Source organism: Aquarana catesbeiana, linkage group LG04, assembly GCF_042186555.1.
Source record: "Aquarana catesbeiana isolate 2022-GZ linkage group LG04, ASM4218655v1, whole genome shotgun sequence".
Taxonomy (NCBI): domain Eukaryota; kingdom Metazoa; phylum Chordata; class Amphibia; order Anura; family Ranidae; genus Aquarana; species Aquarana catesbeiana.
This window is the reverse complement of record NC_133327.1, coordinates 248,093,600-248,116,400: the sequence shown is the minus strand read 5'-3', so window position 1 is coordinate 248,116,400 and position 22,801 is coordinate 248,093,600. Positions and strand designations below refer to the sequence as shown.

At 42.8% G+C, this 22,801-nt stretch overlaps 1 protein-coding gene across 1 annotated transcript in view; it reads right to left on the bottom strand.

Moving 5' to 3' along the window:
• The window catches only part of LOC141139846 (probable cation-transporting ATPase 13A4), a 268,626-nt gene that overhangs the window by 8,571 nt on the left and 237,254 nt on the right, over positions 1–22,801 (bottom strand). Inside the window, exons 26-27 of the mRNA XM_073626375.1 lie at positions 12,507–12,681; positions 3,787–3,959 (exon numbers count right to left, since the gene is read on the bottom strand). Of these exons, the coding sequence (XP_073482476.1) occupies positions 3,787–3,959; positions 12,507–12,681 (348 nt within the window). The remainder of the gene's footprint in view (positions 1–3,786; positions 3,960–12,506; positions 12,682–22,801) is intronic.

The following is a 22,801-nucleotide window of genomic DNA, read 5'->3' as shown; positions in this document are numbered from 1 at the left end:
CTATGGGCTGCTTTCCTTATAGGAGGTTTGATATGCTTTACCAAACAAATTAAAAACATTGGTAGAGTCTTCTTCTTCTCAGTAACCACCACAGCATCAGATTGTGCAATACCCATCTTAAGAGAGAAAAGGATTCTTCATAGCGTAATACCGTAAGCAACTCTTGGATTTATTAAAGAATGAATACACACAAGCAAGGCAAATGAACAAAACCTATATGAAAACATTGTGCCACTCACCATGTGTGTGCAATGATGCCAGATTATGTGCTCTCCAATGCGTTTCATCAAAATGTATGTCATCGGGGGATGGTAACACAAGATCTGTGTCAGGGCCTGAACCTGGGACCTCTGCTGTGTCTGGCAGTAGCTCTTCTTGAGCCACCTGAGATGCTGGACAGCTCCCTGCCTGATTGCTTAGACAACCTTGCCTTATGTCTTGTTTTTGTGTGTTTATTTATTTTTTTAATTTTACTTATTATTCACATATGTTTAAATAATTTTTATATTAGTTTTTTATACTAGTTTTTGTAATCAAGTGGATCTGACACACTACCACACTACCTGCCCCGCTGACATCACTGCAAACATCCCCAACTATGACAATCTTTCCAGCTAGGCTTGCACATAGCCATCAGAGCCCCAGAGTCTATTGGTAAAGGATGCAATCGATCTTCTACCACAGCTGCCATGACTGGTAATTGGAACTAGCTTGCATACTACATAATTTTAATAGCTTTTATTGACTTTGATATTTGTTTTATACATACCTGATTTATTGTGGACTTCAATAAAAAAAACATTCTAAGGACTAACTGGAAATTCCTAGTATTATCTCATAGCATAATTTATGCCTTGTGGTGGAGTATTGGACAATTATTACAGTACAAAGAGGTCCTGAGCAAACTTGTTTCTGGTTTTTACATTTTAACTTGAATGTTTTAACTCTCACTGTAAGCTAAGCATAGTTTATACTGCTTTCAGTTCTGCTGAGCCTTGTACCTTATATGTAAGATTGGCTTTAAATTCACATGCGTGCAAAATTGTATGTTATATGGTTAAATGTCAATCTTGTCAAGTCTTTTGAGCCCAAAGGTCATTAAAACCTGTATTTCTAGATCAAATTTAGAGGCGTCAATATGCATTTGCAATAGAGTTCATGTTTGTGGCCACTCAGGATTTGTGCACTAAATAGGGTGTACCTCTGGCTGCTAAATGAAGTAATTTACAACACCCAATCAGATGGGTCACAGATGTTTTTGGTTTCTAGAAAACAAATGGCTAGCAGCTAGGGACACTGTGTGGGCCAGCTGCCAATGTCTTAGCAACCAATGACCTCATTAGTTACTAGGACTCTGGCGGCCACATGTTCATTGGTGGTTATGCACCATAACCACCAATTAAGACTTTAGAAAAAACAACACATGGAGTTTCCCCCAGAATTGATACCAGACCCCTTTCCTAGAAAGGGCTCTAGATTTTAGGGGAACCATCAAAAAAACAGCCCCTTGGCACAGCAACGTGTCCCAAAGTTGATGCGTCCAAGGGCCTCTTCCCCCACAATCCTTACCCAGTGGTTGTGGGAATCTGCAAAGGGAGACTTACCAGAATCTGAAAGCCCCCTTAAAAGTAATCATATGGGCATGACCATATGTGGTCAGTGATGGCACTGGTGATCCTGGGTGACGTCATTGACCAAATATGATCATGTCCATATTTGGTTAGTGACATCACCCACCCCTTTGTTTACATTTAGCTCCAGGTACAGAGCTGATATTCACAGTGAGCATGAAAAAAGAGTAAAAAATCTGCACTAAGATGAAATTAAATTGGCTTGAAGAAATTACCTCCAACCATTCAATCCCTCGGGAGCTGCAATTCTCATGTATAACATCAATACAGAAAAGAAATTGGAAAAATTAGAATTGCGCTACCCATAAAATTCTGACCAAGAATCAAAACAATATCATGGATAAGCCAAATATTGTGAAAAATCATGTGTATAATGTGAAAATAAATATACGTGATAAGTGTCAACAAAATTTGCAATATAAAAATATATCTAGTGCACAAACAATTCAATCTGTAAAAAACAAAATAAATAAGCTCATAAGTGGTCAATTAATAAAAAGGTGAACATCAATATTGTTAAAATATAAGTCCATAAATGTATGTGGTAATAAATTAGTTGAATTCCAAAACCTGGTGAAAAAAATTAAAAATCACCAGTGCGTTGTGAAATAAAAATCCATAAATTGTGAACAAGCCGTCCTCAAGCGCTGTGAGTAAAGAGCTGTGTTGAATCCAATCCACAATTTATGGATTTTTATTTCACAACGCACTGGTGATTTTTATTTTTTTTCACCAGGTTTTGGAATTCAACTAATTTATTACCACATACATTTATGGACTTATATTTTAACAATATTGATGTTCACCTTTTTATTAATTGACCACTTATGAGCTTATTTATTTTGGTCTTTATATTGTTTTGATTCTTGGTCAGAATTTTATGAGTAGCGCGATTCTAATTTTTCCAATTCACAGTGAGCAGTCTATCAGGAAGGGTTGTTTTGCCAGTTCAAAGGACATCATTCATTGATTGACATGGATCTACATTATTGGACAATATAATGGATGCTGGATTTACATTATGGTATTTTTTTTTTTAAAAAAAGGGCTTTATCACATTTTTTTTTTCAATAAAGGACTTTTTGAAAGATGTTAATGTGCTTATTCACTATTTGTGAATGAGTAATCAGGGCATCCCTTACAGCAGATTCTGAGGCCTCCTTTTTATGAAGGAGATTCTGGATTCTGATAATTGGGCCAGGGATATACATTTTTAGAGGGAACACCACACTTTTTTTTTGTAAGGTTCCCCTTTACAATCAGATACAAATGCACAAAATAATACAATACTGTACTGCTTAGATATAATTTCCATGTTTTCCCAATTACAGGTGCTGGCTATGTAAGCAGTCTGTTATCTGCTGAACAGGATAAGGATCTGGTATGAATAAGTTGTCAACTGAGTGAACGTGTTAGAGGAATGGATGAAAGTATGGGTGAACTTGCATAGCATCGGATGGAACTGTACATTTTTAACCTATTAACAAAAGCTTTTTATACCATTGTGTGGCTTGCTTTTTTTGTAATTGCTTGGAAGTCCAGCAGATAACTGCTTACAGAACCAGCACCTGTAAATGGGAGTGCATGGACATTATATCTCTAGAAGAGCACTGGACTATTTGGTGCACTCTAACAATCTGCTGTGTCCAAAATGGAATGTCGATTAATGTTCCCATAACACAGGCATTCTACTGAATATTGTTAAAATTATAAATTGTGTGTGGAGACCAGATAAAGTAACACCAAGCCAATTCATAACTTATTAGACACTTTTCTACAACAGCAGGACACATGCACCCTATCAGGAGTGAGGCCGTTTGTTTAGGCAGAGACACTGATTGGCTGGGTCTGCTGGATAGCCAGTTTTCCCAGAAGATACAAATCAATACAAATCCCTCATTTGAGGCTTTGTTCAGTGCTTAGCAGCTAAAGAGAAACAGGGACTGGTAATGGGGTAGTATTTCACTGAATTTTTAGCTGCCATGGTAATGAGGAGTTGTAAAATGGGTTAGTTTTACAAGTTTTTAGGTCCGCTTTAAGTTTTAATCAGAAGGATTGTTTTTAACACTGGGCAACTCTTTCGAAAATGAAGTTCAGATATATAGACATTTTTAAGAACTTATAGAAGCTTTTCCCTCTTTGAAATAGTACTTACAGTTTGTATATATTGGCTTTCTGAAAGGCCTTCCTTTACAGAACACAAATTCCACAATAATAAGATTGATTCCACTTACAAACCACAATGTAGTTGTATCAAAATTTCGATTAACCAAAAGTTCTTCACTTATTGTGATATTATGAGCACTGTGATTTAAAGGAAGACATCCACTGCAATAAAGAAAATAAAAAGTAAAAATTCAAACTGTGTCCAGCTTTACTGTTTTTGAAAACAACATAACTTTAGCTTACAGCAAAAAAGGCTTGGGTTGAATTTGAAACATTTCATTAAAAATGGACTTGTTTTAAGTAAAGATGACAAGAATGCTTATAATATTTTTTGTCAAACTTGAGCTGTGCCTCAAAATATAAACCATGTGAGGTGAACACTTCAGTGTGATCTTGAAGATGTACTGCCCTGTAAGATTTACTGCTAGACTTCTTTACTATGTAAGTATTGTATAGCCAAAACTTTTTTGTTTAAATAGAGTGTGAAAGGGTTGGAGCTGTCAGTTTTTTTTTTATTGCTGTTTGTTTCCCCTGGAAAAGCTTATCATTTGACTGAGTGGGCAAAAGTTCCACCATTCACTTGAATGCCCAAACAGACAAAATTCGGTCCAAACCTAAGTTTGGACCAAACCATCAGCTTATTCCTAATTGTAAACAAGCTCACAACTCTGAAGCTTAGAGTAGAATTAAGGTTTATTATGACTTTAAATAGTTCCATCATATAGCCTTGCAGTCATTGTATATGCTTTAGAATTAGGAAAAAGTGTGTAGCGCCAAAAGTAAATTAACAGCGATGAAATGTGAATACTGTGTTATAAATGGACAGCACTTTGAAATAAAAAAAAGTGAAAAAAAAAAGTGTTAAAATGAAAAAAAAATAAAAATTATATATATATATATATATATATATATATATATACACACACACACACACAAGTCCAATGGAAATCAACAATCAACAGGATCTTTTTTTCCCCACCACATCTATCTTGATGTGTGCAACCTTTTCCCCTTTCCCCTTCCTGTAAGGCTCCCTTGATGTGCCTTTAGGGATGAGCCCAGTGTTCGAGTCGAACGTAAGTTCGACTCACATGAAAGTAGGAGAAGGCATGTACAGGAGCGTGGTGAAGGCTGGAAGGCTGAAAAACACAGGGCTGCAGGTAGAAGCTGTATCAGTGTAGCTGGAGCACAATCCAATCCAGGCAAGTAGGGGTGCAGATGACTGAGAACATACACACATAGGTGAAATGCAATGTCCCTGGAGGATGGTATCAGTAGTCCAGTGGAAAAGGAAGGAATCAGTCCAATAATAGCATGAATATCTGTGGAAAGGAGGAGAGAGACGTCTGGCTGGATGGCAGGGCTGCGCTGTATCTCCAGCGATCGTACTGTCCCTGTGTGGTGAGGGAAAAGACATGGCCGTGTATGTGAGATGGAAACGAGGCTTGGAAAGCAGACACAGGCCGGCGCCGAGCCGTGACGTCATCAACATGCAACGCGTTTCTGAAATTGCTAGCTATAGATGGATGGAATAGTCGCATTCTTTTTTCAAGCATCTGATCAGTGTGGCTCTCTCTGGTGGCACTGGTTAGCAGCGTGGCTCTCTGGTGGTGCTAGTTAGCAGCGTGGCTCACTCTGGTGGCACTGGTTGGCAGCGTGGCTCACTCTGGTGGCACTGGTTGGCAGCGTGGCTCACTCTGGTGGTGCTGGTTAGCAGCATGGCTCTCTCTGGTGGCACTGGTTAGCAGCGTAGCTCTCTCTGGTGGTGCTGGTTAGCAGCGTGGCTCTCTCTGGTGGCACTGGTTGGCAGCGTGGCTCACTCTGGTGGTGCTGGTTAGCAGCATGGCTCTCTCTGGTGGCGCTGGTTAGCAGCGTGGCTCTCTCTGGTGGTGCTGGTTAGCAGCGTGGCTCTCTCTGGTGGCGCTGGTAAGCAGCGTGGCTCTCTCTGGTGGCACTGGTTGGCAGCGTGGCTCTCTCTGGTGGTGCTGGTTAGCAGCGTGGCTCTCTCTGGTGGCACTGGTTAGCAGTGTGGCTCACTCTGGTGGCGCTGGTTGGCAGCATGGCTCACTCTGGTGGCGCTGGTTAGCAGCGTGGCTCTATCTGGTTAGCAACAAGGCTCTATCTGGTTAGCAGCATGGCTCTCTGTTTGGCTCCCCCAGGTACACCCCTCTCTCTCTGTTTCTGTCTTTTGGAGCAGTTATAGTATAGCACTCATCCCCCCAGCTTGTTTCTGGGTTCCAGGCTCTCTCTCTCTTTTTCCCCCAGCAGAGTGCATGCTGTAGTCTCTTCCCTGTGGAGAGCAATGGGTCGCTGTGATTGGCCTTGGGTTGTGGCCAATGGGGAGGGGAAAAGAGCGGGCAGGAAGCTGGGCGGCAAACCTAATGAGAGAGCCGCTATCTCTCCTCCTGCACTGATGACAGGAGAAAGGGGGGGCGAGTGGGGGAAACATTCTGACATCCCGCAGCTCGCCTCTCCCCTGTCACACTGCCACTATCAGAGCTTCACTGATGGGGGTGGAGGGAGGGGGGCTTGACAGCACCCACTACAACTGCCAGCTTTCTTTGTACCGTCACCCAGGTGTGGTCGCCCCCCCACCCCCTTCCCCATAGCAACGCCACGCCACTGCTCCCATTCCACCTCCGGCCAGCCTCTCAGTGTGTGACACTGGGCAGGGAATACCAAGTGCCTGTCAGGGGGAGTATCTCCACTGGCAGGAGCGCACCCGGCACATCTTTGCAGGTGTAGGTATTAGCGGCTGGTGTGTCCAGACAGTTTTAGAAGCACACAGCCAGCACTTCACGTGCGCCCCCTTTCCTCCAGTAAATAATTCCGCCCAGGGCATCCGCCCCTTCCGCCCCCCCTTGTACCGGCCCTGATTGTATCTGATGGTCTCATATTATGGCAGTCACTTGTCTTCAACAGTGCCATCAGATATCTTATCCTATAATTAGCAAGCAAATAGCTTTAAGTGGTTGTAACTAGCCTTGCACCAATACCATTTTTTTAAGACTGAGTACAAGTACCCATACTTTTTTCAAGTACTTGCCGATACTGATACTTTTTTAAAGACATGTGACAGTGGCACTAATATGCAGCACTTATGTGCACTGATGACGCCTGGACTGTGTCAGTAATTTCTTTTTTTTTTTTACAATTTTATTTTTTACAATTTATTTTTTTATTATTTTTTATAAAAAAAATTTTTTGGGGGGGTGTCAGTGTTTTTCTTTTTTTTCTTTTTTTTTTACAATTTTAACTTTTAAATATTTATTGCAATTCTTTCTTTTTTTCTTTTTTTTTAATCAACCCTATTTGGGGGGGGGGGGGCTTTGGTGAGATATCAGGGGTCTAAACAGACCCCTGACATCTCCCTTTTAAGACAGGGAAAGGGGCTAAGGACACAGATTCCATGGTCCCTTTTTTGGTAGCCTCAGCTGCACTGAAGATGAATTGAGAAGAGACAGAGGCTCCTTTCCATTCATAAACTGAAGTATTGTAAACAAAGTGATTACTGATTTTCTTCCTTCAGAAAAGGAAGGAGCTGTAAATTACATGTTTACCGCTCCTTGCGCCACTTTCCATCCTGATAAATCTGGGTCAGGGGGGACCAGAGGAGGACAGGGGGGCAGAGGAGCACAGAGGGAGAGCCGGAGGAGGACACTGTGAAGGGAGGGCCCGTGGAACCAAGAATCCCTTGGAAAGGTTAGGAAACCCATGTTTCAGCTCCCCATGCACCTCTTATGTCTAAGTCACCCTGTGCCATCCTGGCACAGGGTGATTGAGAAAATATATCTTGGATTACTTAAAATGGGACAGTAATATTTATCCACAATAAATCCCAGGATATATGTAAAGACTATTCTTGGTTTGTTTGATTCTGAACTCAACATGTTAGTTGAGAGAGCTGATCACATTGGCCTCTAGAACTGGGTAGGAGCCGGACAGTCTACTCCTACTATAGTTTGTTGCCTACTAGGCCGAGGAGGGGGGAGATCACTATCACTGTTTGTATTGTTAATTGTAATTAGCTCCTGCTATTGTGAGAAGGTGTCCTGTGTTTATACTAATGTGTAAAGCTCGGTGACAACAAGTCTGACCTGTAGTGAAATCCTGATTAATCATAACAATGCTCAGGAGGGCACGGAGTCACATCAGCTGCTTTAAGGGATTAGTTAATTAGCTCATGTTAATTCCGTTTCTGGTTACAGGTGTATTGTTAGAGTAATATGAGCAGGAGAGGCCTTCTCTTCTACTGTATATAAGACTTGTATTTTGGTTCTAATAAAAGAGTCCATGTTCAGCAACTAAACAAGTATCTTCTTGTTTTGTGCTTGTGAGCGGTTGGAATATCTTATATCTATATTCAGACTCGGAGGAAGTGGTATATGACGAAAGCACTCAAACGAAGTGTGAGACATTTCATTACAGACACGGACGGGCACCGAAGGACACAGAGGGGGACTGGAGGAGGAGCACATGGAGGGGGACCCGACGAGCATGGAGGAGGACATGGAGGGGGACCAAAAGAGCATGGAGGGCGACCAGAGGAGGACACAGGGGACAGTCAGGGGTGAACAGTGTGGCAGTGGGGGGAGTTACAAGCACCGATCTCCCTGTATAGATTTCAATAAAGCAGCTGAAACCCATGGGGAGGGAGAGGAGGAAAAGCGTCTGTCAGCTGCTTTACTGAAATCTTTACAGGGAGATTGGTGCTTGTAATCCCCCCACCGCCGCACCGATCACTCCTGACTGTCCAGATATCGGATCAAGCATTGGAGCATTTGCATGAGTAAAAGTATTTGTGCAAATGCTCAGTATCGACACAGATACCGATACTAGTATCGGTATCGATACAACCCTAGTTGTAACCCTAAAAAAAATAAACACATGCTCCTGTCCCTTTAAAGCATGATTGGCTGGTGGACTTAATATTTATCAGTATCAGATACTGAAATAGTAGTCCTGTTGATATAAGAGACTGTAGAGGTGATTTTTCTAACATACAGTAGATGATATTTCCAGATCTCCTCAATATTTATCACCACCCTTTAGCACTATATGAGCAAAGGTTAGCTGGTATGACAATTACATTGAATGAGATGTTATTTGGAAATGTTGACTTCACCTCACAGTAGCCAAGAAGGAATGTGTAAATAATTGGTGCATGTGTGGTCCAGATAAATGGTGTCTGTACTTGAAAACATTGTCAATGATTAAATAAGATGAAGGTGTATCCATTTGATATACTTTTAACTTTTTGGAAAGTAATTCTATAATAAAGTACCGTATATTTAATATTTTTCCATGGCTACATTGACTGGATCTCTATAGTAACCTCTGTTCTCATTTGGTGTTCTTTAAGATCTGCATTTTTTGTTATAGCATTTTTGGTCACTAGATCAGCACCATTATTATATGGTGAGTCAATTTACCTCAATATGTTTCTAGTTATTGTTATACATTTTGAGGATATAGTATACAGGAAGTCCCCGAGTTATGAACACAATAGGGACTGTAGGTTTGTTTGTAAGTCTAAGTTGTTCGTAAGTTGCAACACTGCATTTGTAAGTGTAACTTCTGGTCGGAACACTGCATTTGTAAGTGTAACCTTCACCTGTGCATGGATGTCGGATGTTCTGGGCGCTTGTTATGTTATCTGGGGCTCTTCTGGCCATGCAGTACATGTAGTACTGCAGTATGGGATGTGTCCGGAGGTATCCAGGACCAGCGTGGAGCACAAATGGCTGGCATTTGAAGCCGTTCCTAAGTAGGAGTCGTTCGTAACTCGGGTGTTCATAACGCGGGGACTGCCTGTATAGTAGTTTTAGACCTGGGCAACATATTGTTGTATGGATTGGTCTATACTTTAATTGTACCTTATATCTACAAAATGTATAAAATGATCTGGATATACAGTACAGGTGTGGAGAAATACAGTAAAGTACGAATGCTTTCAAAATATGTATTTTAATTGTTTATTCTTTCAATTTACAAAATGCAAAGTGAGAAAACAGAAGAAAAATCTAAGTCAAATCTATATTTGGTGTGACTACAATTTGGCTTCAAAATTTAAACCAGCATCAATTCTTATACGTCTACTCTTTGCACACTTGCACAAAGTCAGGGATTTTGTAGGATTAGCGTCAGGTGTATGATTAGGCAATTATGCCAAGCTGGTGCTAATGATCACCAATTTCATGTAGGTTGAAACACAGCCATTAAAGGGTAACTCCACTTTCGTGGGAAAAAAATAGCAAATAAAGAAAAAATAATATAGCGTATACAATTGTGACACAAGTCATATTGTAATTGAATGTTATTAAAAATTACCTTTCCTTTTCAATCTACAGCAACTGTGTTTTCTGAAAATTCAATGTAATATGGCTACCTGGAGTTGTTTTGTACACAGAGTGTGTACTGACCACTCCCCAGAAACATAATTTCCTGCTTGTGTGATTGGCTCACCAATGAATAAATGTCATTTTTGGTGAGATACTCCCAATAGGAACATGTCTAAAGGGATGCAGGACTAGCAGCTTTCCTCATTAGTGCCCTGTAGCTGCCACAGCTGACTGATGATTATGAAACCACTCCCATTAGACCCACTGAGCACAGAGGAACAAACAGGGATTTCTTCAGAATAACAAAAGGTAGGAATCTGTATAAATGTTGTTATAATTCCTGTAGCACAGACCACCCAGAGGAGAATGTTTTTTTCTCAACAAAAGCAGAGTTACGCTTTAACTGAAACAGCTGTGTAGGAAGCTTCAAACTGGGTAAGGAACAGCCAAACTCTGCTATTAAGGTGAGGTTATGGAAGAGAGTTTCAACTCTAAGCACAACAAGACACAAGGTGATTTCAAAGCAGACTGTATTTCAAGATGTGCTGTTAAAGCTCTTTTCAAGAAGCACAAAGAAACGGGCAACGTTGAGGACCGTAGACGCAGTGGCTGGCCAAACAAATTTAATGCAGCAGATGAAGACACATTATGTATACTTCCTTCAACATCAGAAGATGTCCAGCAGTGCCATCAGCACAGAACTGGCAGAAATCAGTGGGACCCATGTACATCCATCTACTGTTTGGAGAAATGCTCAGAGGTGGTCTTCATCGAAAAATTGGGGCCAAAAAGCCATACCACTGACTTGGAAACAGGTCTAAGCAACTCAACTATACATGAAAACATAGAAACTGGGATAAGGAAAAAAGGAAGCAGGTGTGTGGCACTGATGAGTCAACATTTAAAATATTTGGCTGTAGCAGTAGGCAGTTTATTCGTGAAGGGCTAGAAAGCGGTACAATAATGAATGTTTGCAGGCAACAGTGAAGCAAGGTGGAGGTTCCTTGCAAGTTTGGGGCTGCATTTGTGCAAATGGAATCGGAGATGACCAGGATCAATGGTGTCCTCAATGCTGAGAAATACAGGCAGATACTTATTCATCATGCCATACCATCAGGGAGGCGTGTGGTTGGCCTCAAATTTAGTCTACAGCATCACAACAACCCCAAACATTAAGCCAATGTCATTAAGAACTATCTTCAGCATAAAGAAGTACAAGGAGTCCTGGAAGTGATGCTTTGGCTCCCAAAGAGCCCTGATATCAACATCATCAAGTCTATCTGGGATTACACGAAGAGACAGAAGGATTTAAGGCAGCCTACATCACCAGAAGATCTGTGGCTAGTGCTCCAAGATGTCTGAAACAACCTACCTGCAGAGTTCCTTCAAAAACTGTGTGCAAGTGTACCTAGAAAAGAAGATGCTGTTTTGAAGGCAAAGGGTGGTCACACCAAATATTGATTTTATTTGGATTTTTTTTCTGTCCCATTACTTTCTATTTTGTAAATTGATAACAATAAACTATTAACACTTCTATTTCTGAAAGCATTCTTAATTTACAGCATTTTTTCATACCTGCCTAAAACTTTTGCACAGAAGTGTATATATACAGTATATTAATTCATTATTTCTTTGTTTGGATATTTTGATCCCCCACACCTCTTACCTTCCTGGTGAAGTGATTTATTCTGTAAAACATGTTGAGGAATTTTGGACCCCCTTAACAACTTTTACAATGGTATCTTGATTCCAGGAATGATATATAACAAACCCATGGTCTTAGTGGAAAAAGGATGGTATACATTGCTGATTATTAGGGACCATTTTATATTGGAGGTGATTTATTGTGTTTTTCTTTTATATTCTTGTGTTATTATGCGTTAATGCTATTTTATCAGTTTGATTTGTAATTGAATACATTTGCTATATTTTAACCGATACCAGTGATGGCAAACCTTGGCACCCCAGATGTTTTGGAACTACATTTCCCATGATGCTCATCTACACTGCTGAGTGCATGACCATCATGGGAAATGTAGTTCCAAAACATCTGGGGTGCCAAGGTTCGCCATCACTAACCTATAGGTTTGTGAATGTTCCATTGGTACATAAAAAGTCCATATATTGTATGAACGCACAAGATGTCCTATTTATGATAATGTATGTAAGTAGTACAAAACATTTTTTTAGAACTTCATGTACTTGTTTGAGTCTAGACATCTAAACTAGACAAAAAGAAGTTGACTGCAATGTGAAGTGTACTAAACCTGTAAATAATTAAAAAAAATTGATTCTGTAAAAATACATAACCCAATTAAATATATTTAGTAACAAGTATCCTACACATTATGTTCTGAGACTGAATTACCTGAAGACATCATGTTCATCATACCAAGGCTGCTGTTGAACCATTGTGAAAGCAACTGTCTGCACAACCAAGGTGAATATGAAATGAAGAATCATTGACAGTAAGAGAGGTGGTGACATTAGCTGTCCAGATGGTCTGTATGGAGCCAGTTTAGGTGCTGCACCTGTTAAACTCACTTTAAAAAAAATACCCATATGTTAATAGTCACACAGCCTTAAGCAAAGTTATTACTATTATGAAATGTGCCCATTAAAGAATGACAGGACACTTGAATTCAAAGAGTGTACATACTTGTTACACTAGGCAATGCTTTGTGTGCAGTTAAAGTGGTTGTTAAGCCACTGTGTTCTCTTCATACAATCCCCAGTGTTTGATAATGTTAGATGCCCCAGTGTATGTGCTTTATAAAAGAAATTGCTGTTCTATACCTTATTTCAGAGCGCCACTCGGCGCTCACATGACAGACCACCTCTCTCCTCTCTCAATCTGACAGCCACAGCGGGAGGGGCCAAAAATCCCCCTCTGACATCAGTCAGGAGAAGAGGAGGAGAGAGGCGGGCAGTCACGTGAGTGCTGAGCGGTGCTCTAAAATAAGGTATAGAACAGCATATTTTTTATAAAGCACACACACTGGGGCATCTAACATTATCTAACACAGAGGATTGTATGAAAATGTAAAAGTAATTTCAGCAGCAGGAGGGGAGGGGCGGGCACTGTTACTAGCTGACAGGGAGGGAGGGGGAGAGAGGACAGAGGAGAGCTGCAGATGGCGGAGACACGTAAACTGACCACAGTATCAGGGCTCAACAGCCATGATAAACCATGGTCAGTTTACAGGGGAGAGGACAGAACCAGGCAGGATCAGCCAGGTATTTCAGGTGATACAAAGAGCCAAACTACACAGAACAAACACTGTGCTGTATAACATGCTTCAAAGGAACAGGATCCATTTTTTTTTTTTTAGGGTAACAAACGCTTTAATTCTAAGCTTTGCTGCATGTCTATAAACTAAACCATTGAGCTTTTATATAACTAAAACATTGTTTTTGTCATGCTAAGGAAATCTTGCCAGCAGAGTGCTCAAGAGATGGAAGTATCAGGCTAGTGGTTTAAATCGGTAGTAAAGCCTGCTTTGTTATTTTTACCTACAGGTAAGCCTATAAAAACACTTACCTGTAGTTCAAATGAAACTCTCCTAAACATACACCGTTTAGGAGATACTCACCCTGCATGCAGCCGCTGACGTCACTGGTGAATGCACTCTGAAGGTCCAGCATACCATGCCGAAACTTCAGAGCTTCTTGCCGGAAACAAGGGCTCCCAGGCGTATGCACGAGACGGACGTCATTGCGACTCTAGTCACTCACAGCGCCGGAACCTGAGAAACCAGAAGAAAGGTCGGGGAAGATGTCAGCCCTCTCATCGGTGATCGGGCACCGCTAGAAGGGCTTTGTTCTAAGGTAAGTATTACATAATGTGCTTTTATGGCATTGTCCTACAGGTGTTTTTTTTTTTTTTTTTTGCAGCAGTTTACCACCGTTTTAAGTCACCAACATCTACAGAAAATTAACTTTTAGGTTACATTGATCAAAGCCTTTCTTTTTTCAGTTACCCACTCCCCTCGGTTTTATAAGTCTGTTTCTCTACCGACTGAGCTATCCAGGCTGGAGGTTTAATTATTTCTACACCTGCACATTGACTAGCTTTCACAACTTATTTTACCATCTCCCAAATAGAGCAAGGAAAATTTTTGGATTCCGCAGAGTGAAAGCAAGCAACTGTAGCTGGCTACTAGGGATGGGCTGTCTGTTCAGGTCGAACATTGGCTGTTCGCCCGTTCGCCGAATAGCGAACAATTCGAAACCTGCGGAACACCCTTTAAAAGTCTATGGGAGAAATCAAAAGTGCTAATTTTAAAGGTTAATATGCAAGCTACTGTCATAAAAAGTGTTTGGGGACGTGGGTCCTGCCCCAGGGGACATGTATCAATGCAAAAAAAAGTTTTAAAAATGACCGTTTTTTCGGGAGCAGTGATTTTAATAATGCCTAAAGTGAAACAATAAAAGTGAAATATTCCTTTTAATTTTGTACCTAGGGGGTGTCTATAGTATGCCTGTAAAGTGGCGGATCTTTCCCGTGTTTACAACAGTCCAAGAGCAAAATGACATTTCTAAAGGAAAAGAAAGTCATTTAAAAGTACTAGCAGTAGTGCCGGCAACTATAATGAATTGTCGGGTCCCTGCAATACTCATAAAAGTCATTGAAAAAAATGTCCTGGGATTCCCCCACAGTGCATTACCAGGCCCTTTGGGTCTGGTATGAATATTAAGGGATACCCCGAACCAAAATTTTTAAAAAAATGCGTGGGGGTCCCCCCAAATTCCCTCCCTGACCCTGCCCCCCTCTGACGGATGGGGACTTCACGTGGACTTCACTATGGCTTTCCCCATGATGTCAGAGGGGGCGGGGTCACCTGGTTGCATAACGAGTGACCCAGCCCCCCTCTGACACCACGGGGAAAACCATAGGGAAGTCCCCATGAAGTCCCCGTGCGTCAGAGGGGGCGGGGTCACCGTGTGGCCCCATCCTCAGTTATATAAGAACTGTTAAAACAACAGAAGCGCCACACAGCGGGAACCTCCCATGGATGCGGATTGTCCGAAGAACGAAGCGGGGAAGAAGACGCCAGAGAAAGATGCGGATGAGAAGACCAAAGGAAGAAGCAGAGGATCGGAGGAAGAAGAGGAAGAAGAGGGGGAAGAACAAGATGGAGGAAGAAAACCGAAAAAAGACTAGAAGGAGATGGAAGAAGAAGCGGGGAAGTCATTAATAAAGGGATTGTCAAAAACCGTCTCTTGTCTTTAACATTTTTGACACTTTTTTATGAAATGGTAGGGGTACATCTGTACACCATTTCACACGGGGGGCGGGATCTGGGGGTCCCCTTGTTAAAGGGGGCTTCCAGATTCCGATAAGCCCCTGCCCGCAGACCCCCACAACCACCGGGCAAGGGTTGTGAGGATGAGGCCCTTATCCCCATCAACCTGGGGACATCCTCCCCATGTTGAGGGCATGTGGCCTGGTACGGTTCAGGAGGGGGGGTTCTCTCTTGTCCCCCCTCTTTTCCTGCCTGCCAGGTTGCGTGCTCGGATAAGGGTCTGGTATGGATTTTTAGGGGGAACCCATGCCGTTTTTTTTTTAAATTTTGGCGCAGGGTTCCCCTTAAAATCGGGTCTGGTATGGATTTTGAGGGGGACCTACACTCCATTTTTTTTTTACATTTTGGTTCGGGGTTCCCCTTAATATTCATACCAGACCCAAGGGGGCTGGTAATGAACTGTGGGGGAACCCCAGGCCGTTTTTTTCAATGACTTTTATGAGTATTGCAGTGACCCGACAATTCATTATAGCTGCCGGCGCTACCGCTAGTACTTTTAAATGACTTTTTTTCCTTTAGAAATGTCATTTTGCTCTCGGACTGTTGTAAACACAGGAAACATGCGCCACTTTACAGGCATACTATAGACACCCCCCAGGTATGAAATTTAAAGGAATATTTCACTTTTATTGTTTAACTTAAGCATTATTAAAATCACCGCTCCCGAAAAAACGTCCGTCTTTAAAACTTTTCTTTGCATTGATACATGTCCCCTGGGGCAAGACCCATATCCCCAAACACTTTTTAGGACAATAACTTGTATATTAACCCTTAAAATTAGCACTTTTGAACAGGGGGGTGTTTGGCCCATCCCTACTGGCTACATGTGCAGAAAAAGAACATGAAATTAAGATAATGCCATTTGGCTTAGTACACTCTTTTAGACCTGATTCTGATGACTTTTACTGTTTAGTGTCCTTAGAAATACGTAGATTACAAGCAGGGACCTGGCCTTAAATATTCTAACACTATGAGTTGAATTCCCTACTATGACAGTGTAATGATACTAGATTAACAGCTACTGTATAATAATTTTAAGCTATAGAGATCAAACTGCACCCCAACCAGTCCTTGAACTTTTAGAGTAACTACCTAACAGAGAAACAAAACTAGCAGCCATATGATTAAAGTTGAACTAGTTGAACTTTGAACTACCCATAACAACTTAGGGACATAGATAAGGGGGCGGGGGATAGGGGTTCACTGAGCATCCTGTCAAAAATGTACTGTGTGTGTTAATGGGTGCAGCTTCACTGTGACTGTGCATCATTATGCACGTAGATAATGGGGGGGGGGGGGTCAGGGGAATTCAAACCCTCCCCAGAGCATCCTGTCAAAAATCAACTGCATAGTGTGTTCCTGCTGTGCTGCTTGTCCCTGGTGCAATGTGCAGCCAGCAGCAGAGCAGGGACACCATGCAGTTGATTTCTGGCAGTTAGCGGCACTGTGGCAGAGAGTAGTTGTGCTCGAATGCATGTGTTAATGGCTGCAGATGCACTGCGACTGTGCATCATTCTGCACTCAGCTAGCACTCAATAAAAAATAATGTTCTTTAGCAAGGAGCATATATTCCACATTAATAATTATGCTACCAAAATGAATGTGTGCTGTAACTTGCCTCCTGCATTGTTCCTGTTTCTTCTTGCTGGAGGACACCAATTTGTTGAAGCCCAGAGCTCCTAAGCAACAGTAAATTTAGGCTGTCAACATCGGCTTCTACATTTTTGGCACAGTGCCAAAAAATAGAGAGCAACTGAGCATGTGCAGAGCAGGGTTAGACAGTGTATTACTGGATTTTAAACAGTATAGGTACTTATTTGTAATATTTACATATCTATACCTGAAAAAAATGCCAGCATGATGTGATATAGCAGGACTTCATTTTCTGACTAAAGTTCCTCTTTAAGTAGCTTGGTGTTTTGTTTTTTTAAATGCCTGGAGTGGAGCTGCTGCTAGAAGTCCAAATTTGAAAATAACAGCACATTACTACTGCTACTACTACCACTACCACTACCACTACTACCACCACTGAGTAATTACTTTTAACATAAGTGTGTTGGAGGGGGTTCTTTCATTGGTGAACTAATATCATGTGACCATAAAAACTAAACAGTCTGAAGATATCTTTAGGTTAGGTACCCCTGCTGGGAGGGAAGGAACCTAAACACGAGGTTGTAACAGAAATTTTCCCATAGGGATTAGGTCTGGTGACCCTGGTGACAACCAGGGATTCCCTCACTTTGGAGGGATTGACTCAGACTTCCTATTTTGGCTATGGGACAGGAAGTGAAGAGAAATCTCCCCAATGGGACACAGATAACAAAAAGAAAGCAAAAAAAAACAAAACAAAAATGCCGCGTACACATGATCGGACATTCCGACAACAAAACCGTGGATTTATTTCCGACGGATGTTGGTTCAAACTTGTCTTGCATACACACGGTCACACAAATGTTGTCGAAAATTCTGATCCCAATAACGCGCTGCGTACAACACGTACGACGGCACTATAAAAGGGAAGTTCAATAGTCAGTGCGCCACCCTTTGGGCTCCTTCTGCTAATCTCGTGTTTATCTCGTGTTAGTAGAAGTTTGGTGAGAGACGATTCGCGCTTTTCAGCCTCGTGCTTTTCAGTTTGGTTCTTATCTGTTTTTCAGTGCGTTCTATTATAGTTCGCCTCTGTTTTTCAGTGCGTTCTTGTCCACTCGTTTCTGAGGACTATATTAAGGTAAGTTTTCTCCTTTAACATCACATTTTATGTAATTAATGTTTGCTAATGTATTGTATTTTTTTCATCATTCCCTAATTACCATGATTGTAATATGATGTGAATGTCCTCTTTGTTCTCATGCATGCTGGAAGTTTTTAAAGTTCTTTTTTGTCCTTCATGCATATTTGCCTTCACTAACCTCCCCAGCATGCTATCCTGGGCCCATACACACCTGGCCTTAGTCACTTGACAATGTATTTTGTCAGCTCCATAGTAGTGCTTTACCCTAAACACCCCTAAAATGTGTACAAATGTTATGTGTGTCCTTAAATTCAGGCAGAGTGCAAGAGGCTTTTTTTGGGGGTGGTCAAAACTCATTTGGAACCCTCCCTCCCCCCCAACTGCTAAGTCAACCGATAACAATCCTCTATCTGCTGACTTTGCCAAACCCATACACACTATACCTACCTTTTTTGTGGTCATATTTATGGGTGAATTCAGCATGTAGTGCAAGGGCTTGCCTGAATACTTTCAAATGGTACTGTTTAAAGTTTTGTTCTCCTATTATCTTGATAGGTAATTGCAGAATGTAAAAATGTGCTTCAATTTGTATAGTGTGTATTCATATTTTTGTATTATTGCACTTATTACCTGTCCAGTGGGCTGACAATAGTGTAAGTAAGGAGGGGCTGGTCAAAGTAACACACATTATTATGTATGCATTCAGCTCTCAATGAAGTGGACAGGGTTACTGTCCCCCCCCTACAATTTTTACAATGGGCCATCAGAGGGGGTGAGGAATCTGATAAGTGAACCTTATACTTTTGTCTTTAAATACTCCTTAAAATAAATGTTATACTGATGTTGGCCAATAATGTTTGTGTCTAATCTGCTTGCAATGTTATGTGCAAAAGTTCAATTTTTTTTTATTGTTTGACTCCACAGTTTCCTTCAAACCCACAGGAATGGCAGACTGTGGCATCCCACTTTGCCCAGCGGTGGGACTTTTTTACAACTGCGGAGGGGCAATCAACGGGAAACACTTCCACATCGTCCCACCTCCCAACACGGGGTTATACTATTATAATTACAAGGGGTTTAATAGTATGTTAGCGGTGGTGTCGGCGACATACGAGTTTTTGTATGTGGACATGGGGAAGAATGTCAGATGGTGGAGTCATCGCCCAGATGGAGTTTTACAGACAGCTTGTCAGGAAAAGCCCTCTTGCAGTCATTTCAGCAAACGTAGGATTAAAAGAATGCCTGTAAGCGCCATCCGGCGCTCGCGCGCGCGAAATAGCACCAATAGCGCTAATAGGCGAACGCGCGTACACAATAGCGCCAATAGCGGCGCACGGGCGCGCGTGGGTGCGCACGCGCCCCCTGTAACAATGCTTGGCGCCAAGATGGGCTATTTAAAGGAGACTGTTCCAATGCTGCCTTGCTGTCCAGTCTACAGCATTTCCTGAGACCCCTGCTCCCTTGTTACAAGTTTCTCTGTATCCAGTACTTACTTGGCTTGTTCCTGACTTACCTGTTTGCTGCCTGCCCCGATCTCGGCTTGGACTCTGATTATTCGCTTGGTTTTCCCTCCTGTACCTGATCTGCCTGCCAGTACCTTGACCCGGCTTGTCTGCACCTCCCTGCTGTCTGCAACCTGCTACGGGACTACAGTGCACCTCCCTGCTGTCTGCAACCTGCTACAGGACTACAGTACTCCTCCCTGCTATCTGCAACCTGCTACAGGACTACAGTGCACCTCCCTGCTATCTGCAACCTGCTACAGGACTACAGTACTCCTCCCTGCTATCTGCAACCTTCTGTGGGACTACAGTGCACCTCCCTGCTGTCTGCAACCTGCTACGGGACTACAGTGCACCTCCCTGCTGTCTGCAACCTGCTACAGGACTACAGTGCACCTCCCTGCTGTCTGCAACCTGCTACAGGACTACAGTGCACCTCCCTGCTGTCTGCAACCTGCTACAGGACTACAGAGCACCTCCCTGCTGACCACAGGATCCAGCTCTCTACTCCAGTGTTCCAGCCAGGCACTTGTGCCCCTCTGTACTTACGAGCCCCTGTTCACACCTTCAGGGGTTCCTGAGTCAGAGGTATACAAGAGGCCGTTCTCTGCACTCCGGGCTCCACCTACCAGGTACGTGACAGTACCGGACAGCCATGTCCGAGCCCACGCAGGGAACGTCGCCTATGGAGGACTTATGCCACCATCTGGCTGGACTTACACAGGCTGTTAAAGACCTGCAAGACGGTTATAAACTTCTGGAAGAACGTGTTCAAGTGCTCTCCACCTCCGCTCCAGGTCCTTCCCTGGGTCCTTCTGTAGTAATGTTGCCTCCAGAACCTAAAGTTCCCACACCAGAAAGGTTCTCCGGGGACCGCAGCAAGTTTAGAGTATTCCGTAATGCCTGTGAACTTTTCTTTGCACTACAACCCAGGACTTTTTCTTTAGAAACCACTAAGGTGGAGTTCGTCATCTCCCTCCTGCTTGGGGAACCCCAGGCATGGGCTCATCGACTCCTGGAGCAAAAGAACAGCTGCCTTAACCAACTGGACACTTTCTTCCAAGCTATGGCCCTTCTCTATGATGATCCGCAACTAGCAGCTACCGCAGAAGCAGCTCTGTTCTCTCTCCAGCAAGGCCGTAGGGCGGCGGAGGACTATGCACCTGAGCTCAGGCGTTGGAGTTCCGACACAAACTGGAACGACGCTGCCCTACGCCACCAGTTCCGCATGGGACTTTCCGAGCCACTAAAGGATGAGTTGGCCCAGGTTGGCATCCCTGCGACACTTGAAGCCCTTATCAATCTTGCCATCCAGATCGACAGGCGCCTAAGAGAGCGAAGAGCTGAATGGACTGTTGGGTCCGCTCGCCCAGTCTGGATGCTTCCACGTGTACCACAGCCTTCTGTCCACCCTCCTGCTGATTCCACTGAGCCAATGCAGCTAGGCCTGATCCGTCCCTCTCTGACTTCGGAAGAACGCCAACGCCGGCGAGCGAATAACCTTTGCCTGTATTGCGGAGAATCTGGACATTATGTGAGGACTTGTCCCGCAAAGACTCGTAAGCACTTTATTTTTTCCTCTACCTCTTCACCTGCTGTGTTAGATAACGCTACTCATTTGGCTATCCCCATCTCTCTACAGCTTCCAGAAGGGAATACGCAAGCAACCGCCATCATTGACTCCAGAGCCTGCAGCGGGTTCATGGACTTGTCTTTTGCCCGTAGACTCCGCATACCTCTATGACCCAGAGCACAGGGACTGTCTGTACATCTGGCCGATGGATAAATCTGGGCCTGTAACACAAGAAACAGTTCCTCTTAAAACCACCATTTCCGGCAACCACCAAGAACTACTCTGTCTTGATATCATCAAATCTCCTTTGTTTCCCATCATACTAGGAATGCCCTGGCTCAAGGCACATAATCCGCAAATAGACTGGTCCACTGGAAAAATTAGTTTTCATTCCTCCTATTGCCAGCAACATTGTTTACAGGAAACTCCCAACATCCCATCTTCTCTGCTATGTCTGGAGACCGATGCTGAAGCCTGCCAAGCAGTTCCTAAGGCTTATCATGATTTTCTGGATGTATTCAGTAAGAAAGGGGCAGAGACTCTGCCACCCCATAGACCTTACGACTGCCCGATTGAGTTGCTTCCCGGAGCAGAAATTCCCTTTGGGAGAATTTTTCCCTTAACCGAACTTGAACTTGGAACTCTTAAAGAATACATAGATGACAACCTGAGGAAAGGGTTCATACGCCCTTCTACCTCTCCAGCAGGGGCAGGGATTTTCTTCGTAGAAAAGAAAGACCACTCTCTACGCCCTTGCGTAGATTATCGAGACCTTAATAAAATCACAATTAAGAATCGGTATCCTCTACCCTTGGTACCTGAACTTTTCCAGCGACTCGGAACTGCATCCATCTTTACCAAATTAGACCTTCATGGAGCCTACAATTTAGTCCGGATCCGAAGCGGAGATGAATGGAAAACGGCCTTCCGTACCCACTTCGGACATTTTGAGTATCTTGTCATGCCTTTCCAGTTATGCAATGCTCCTGCCACCTTCCAGCATTTTGTTAATGATATTTTCAGAGACTATCTTGACTTGTTTATCATAGTATACCTGGATGACATCTTGATCTTTTCCTCCTCACCGGCTACTCTTTGGGGACATGTCAGAAAAGTTCTAACCCACCTTCGCTAGCATGGCTTGTATGCAAAACCTGAGAAGTGCAAGTTTGAACGCCAAAGCATCCAGTTTCTGGGCCTGATCATTTCGATAGATGGTGTCAAGATGGATCCACAGAAGGTCTCTGCCATCTTGGATTGGCCAGCCCCGACTGATAAGAGGGGAGTCCAACGATTTGTGGGGTTTGCAAATTTTTATCGCAAATTCATCAAGGGATTTTCTTCTATCATTTCCCCCATCACAAGTCTTACCCAGCAAGGTACCCGTTTCCAATGGTCTCCTGAAGCTCAAGCAGCCTTTACTTCCTTGAAAGAACAGTTCGTTTCAGCCTCCGTCTTAAAATATCCTGACCCAGCCTTACCTTATATACTGGAAATAGATGCTTCTGAGATAGCAGTAGGGGCAGTTCTTTCACAGAGACAAGGATCCAA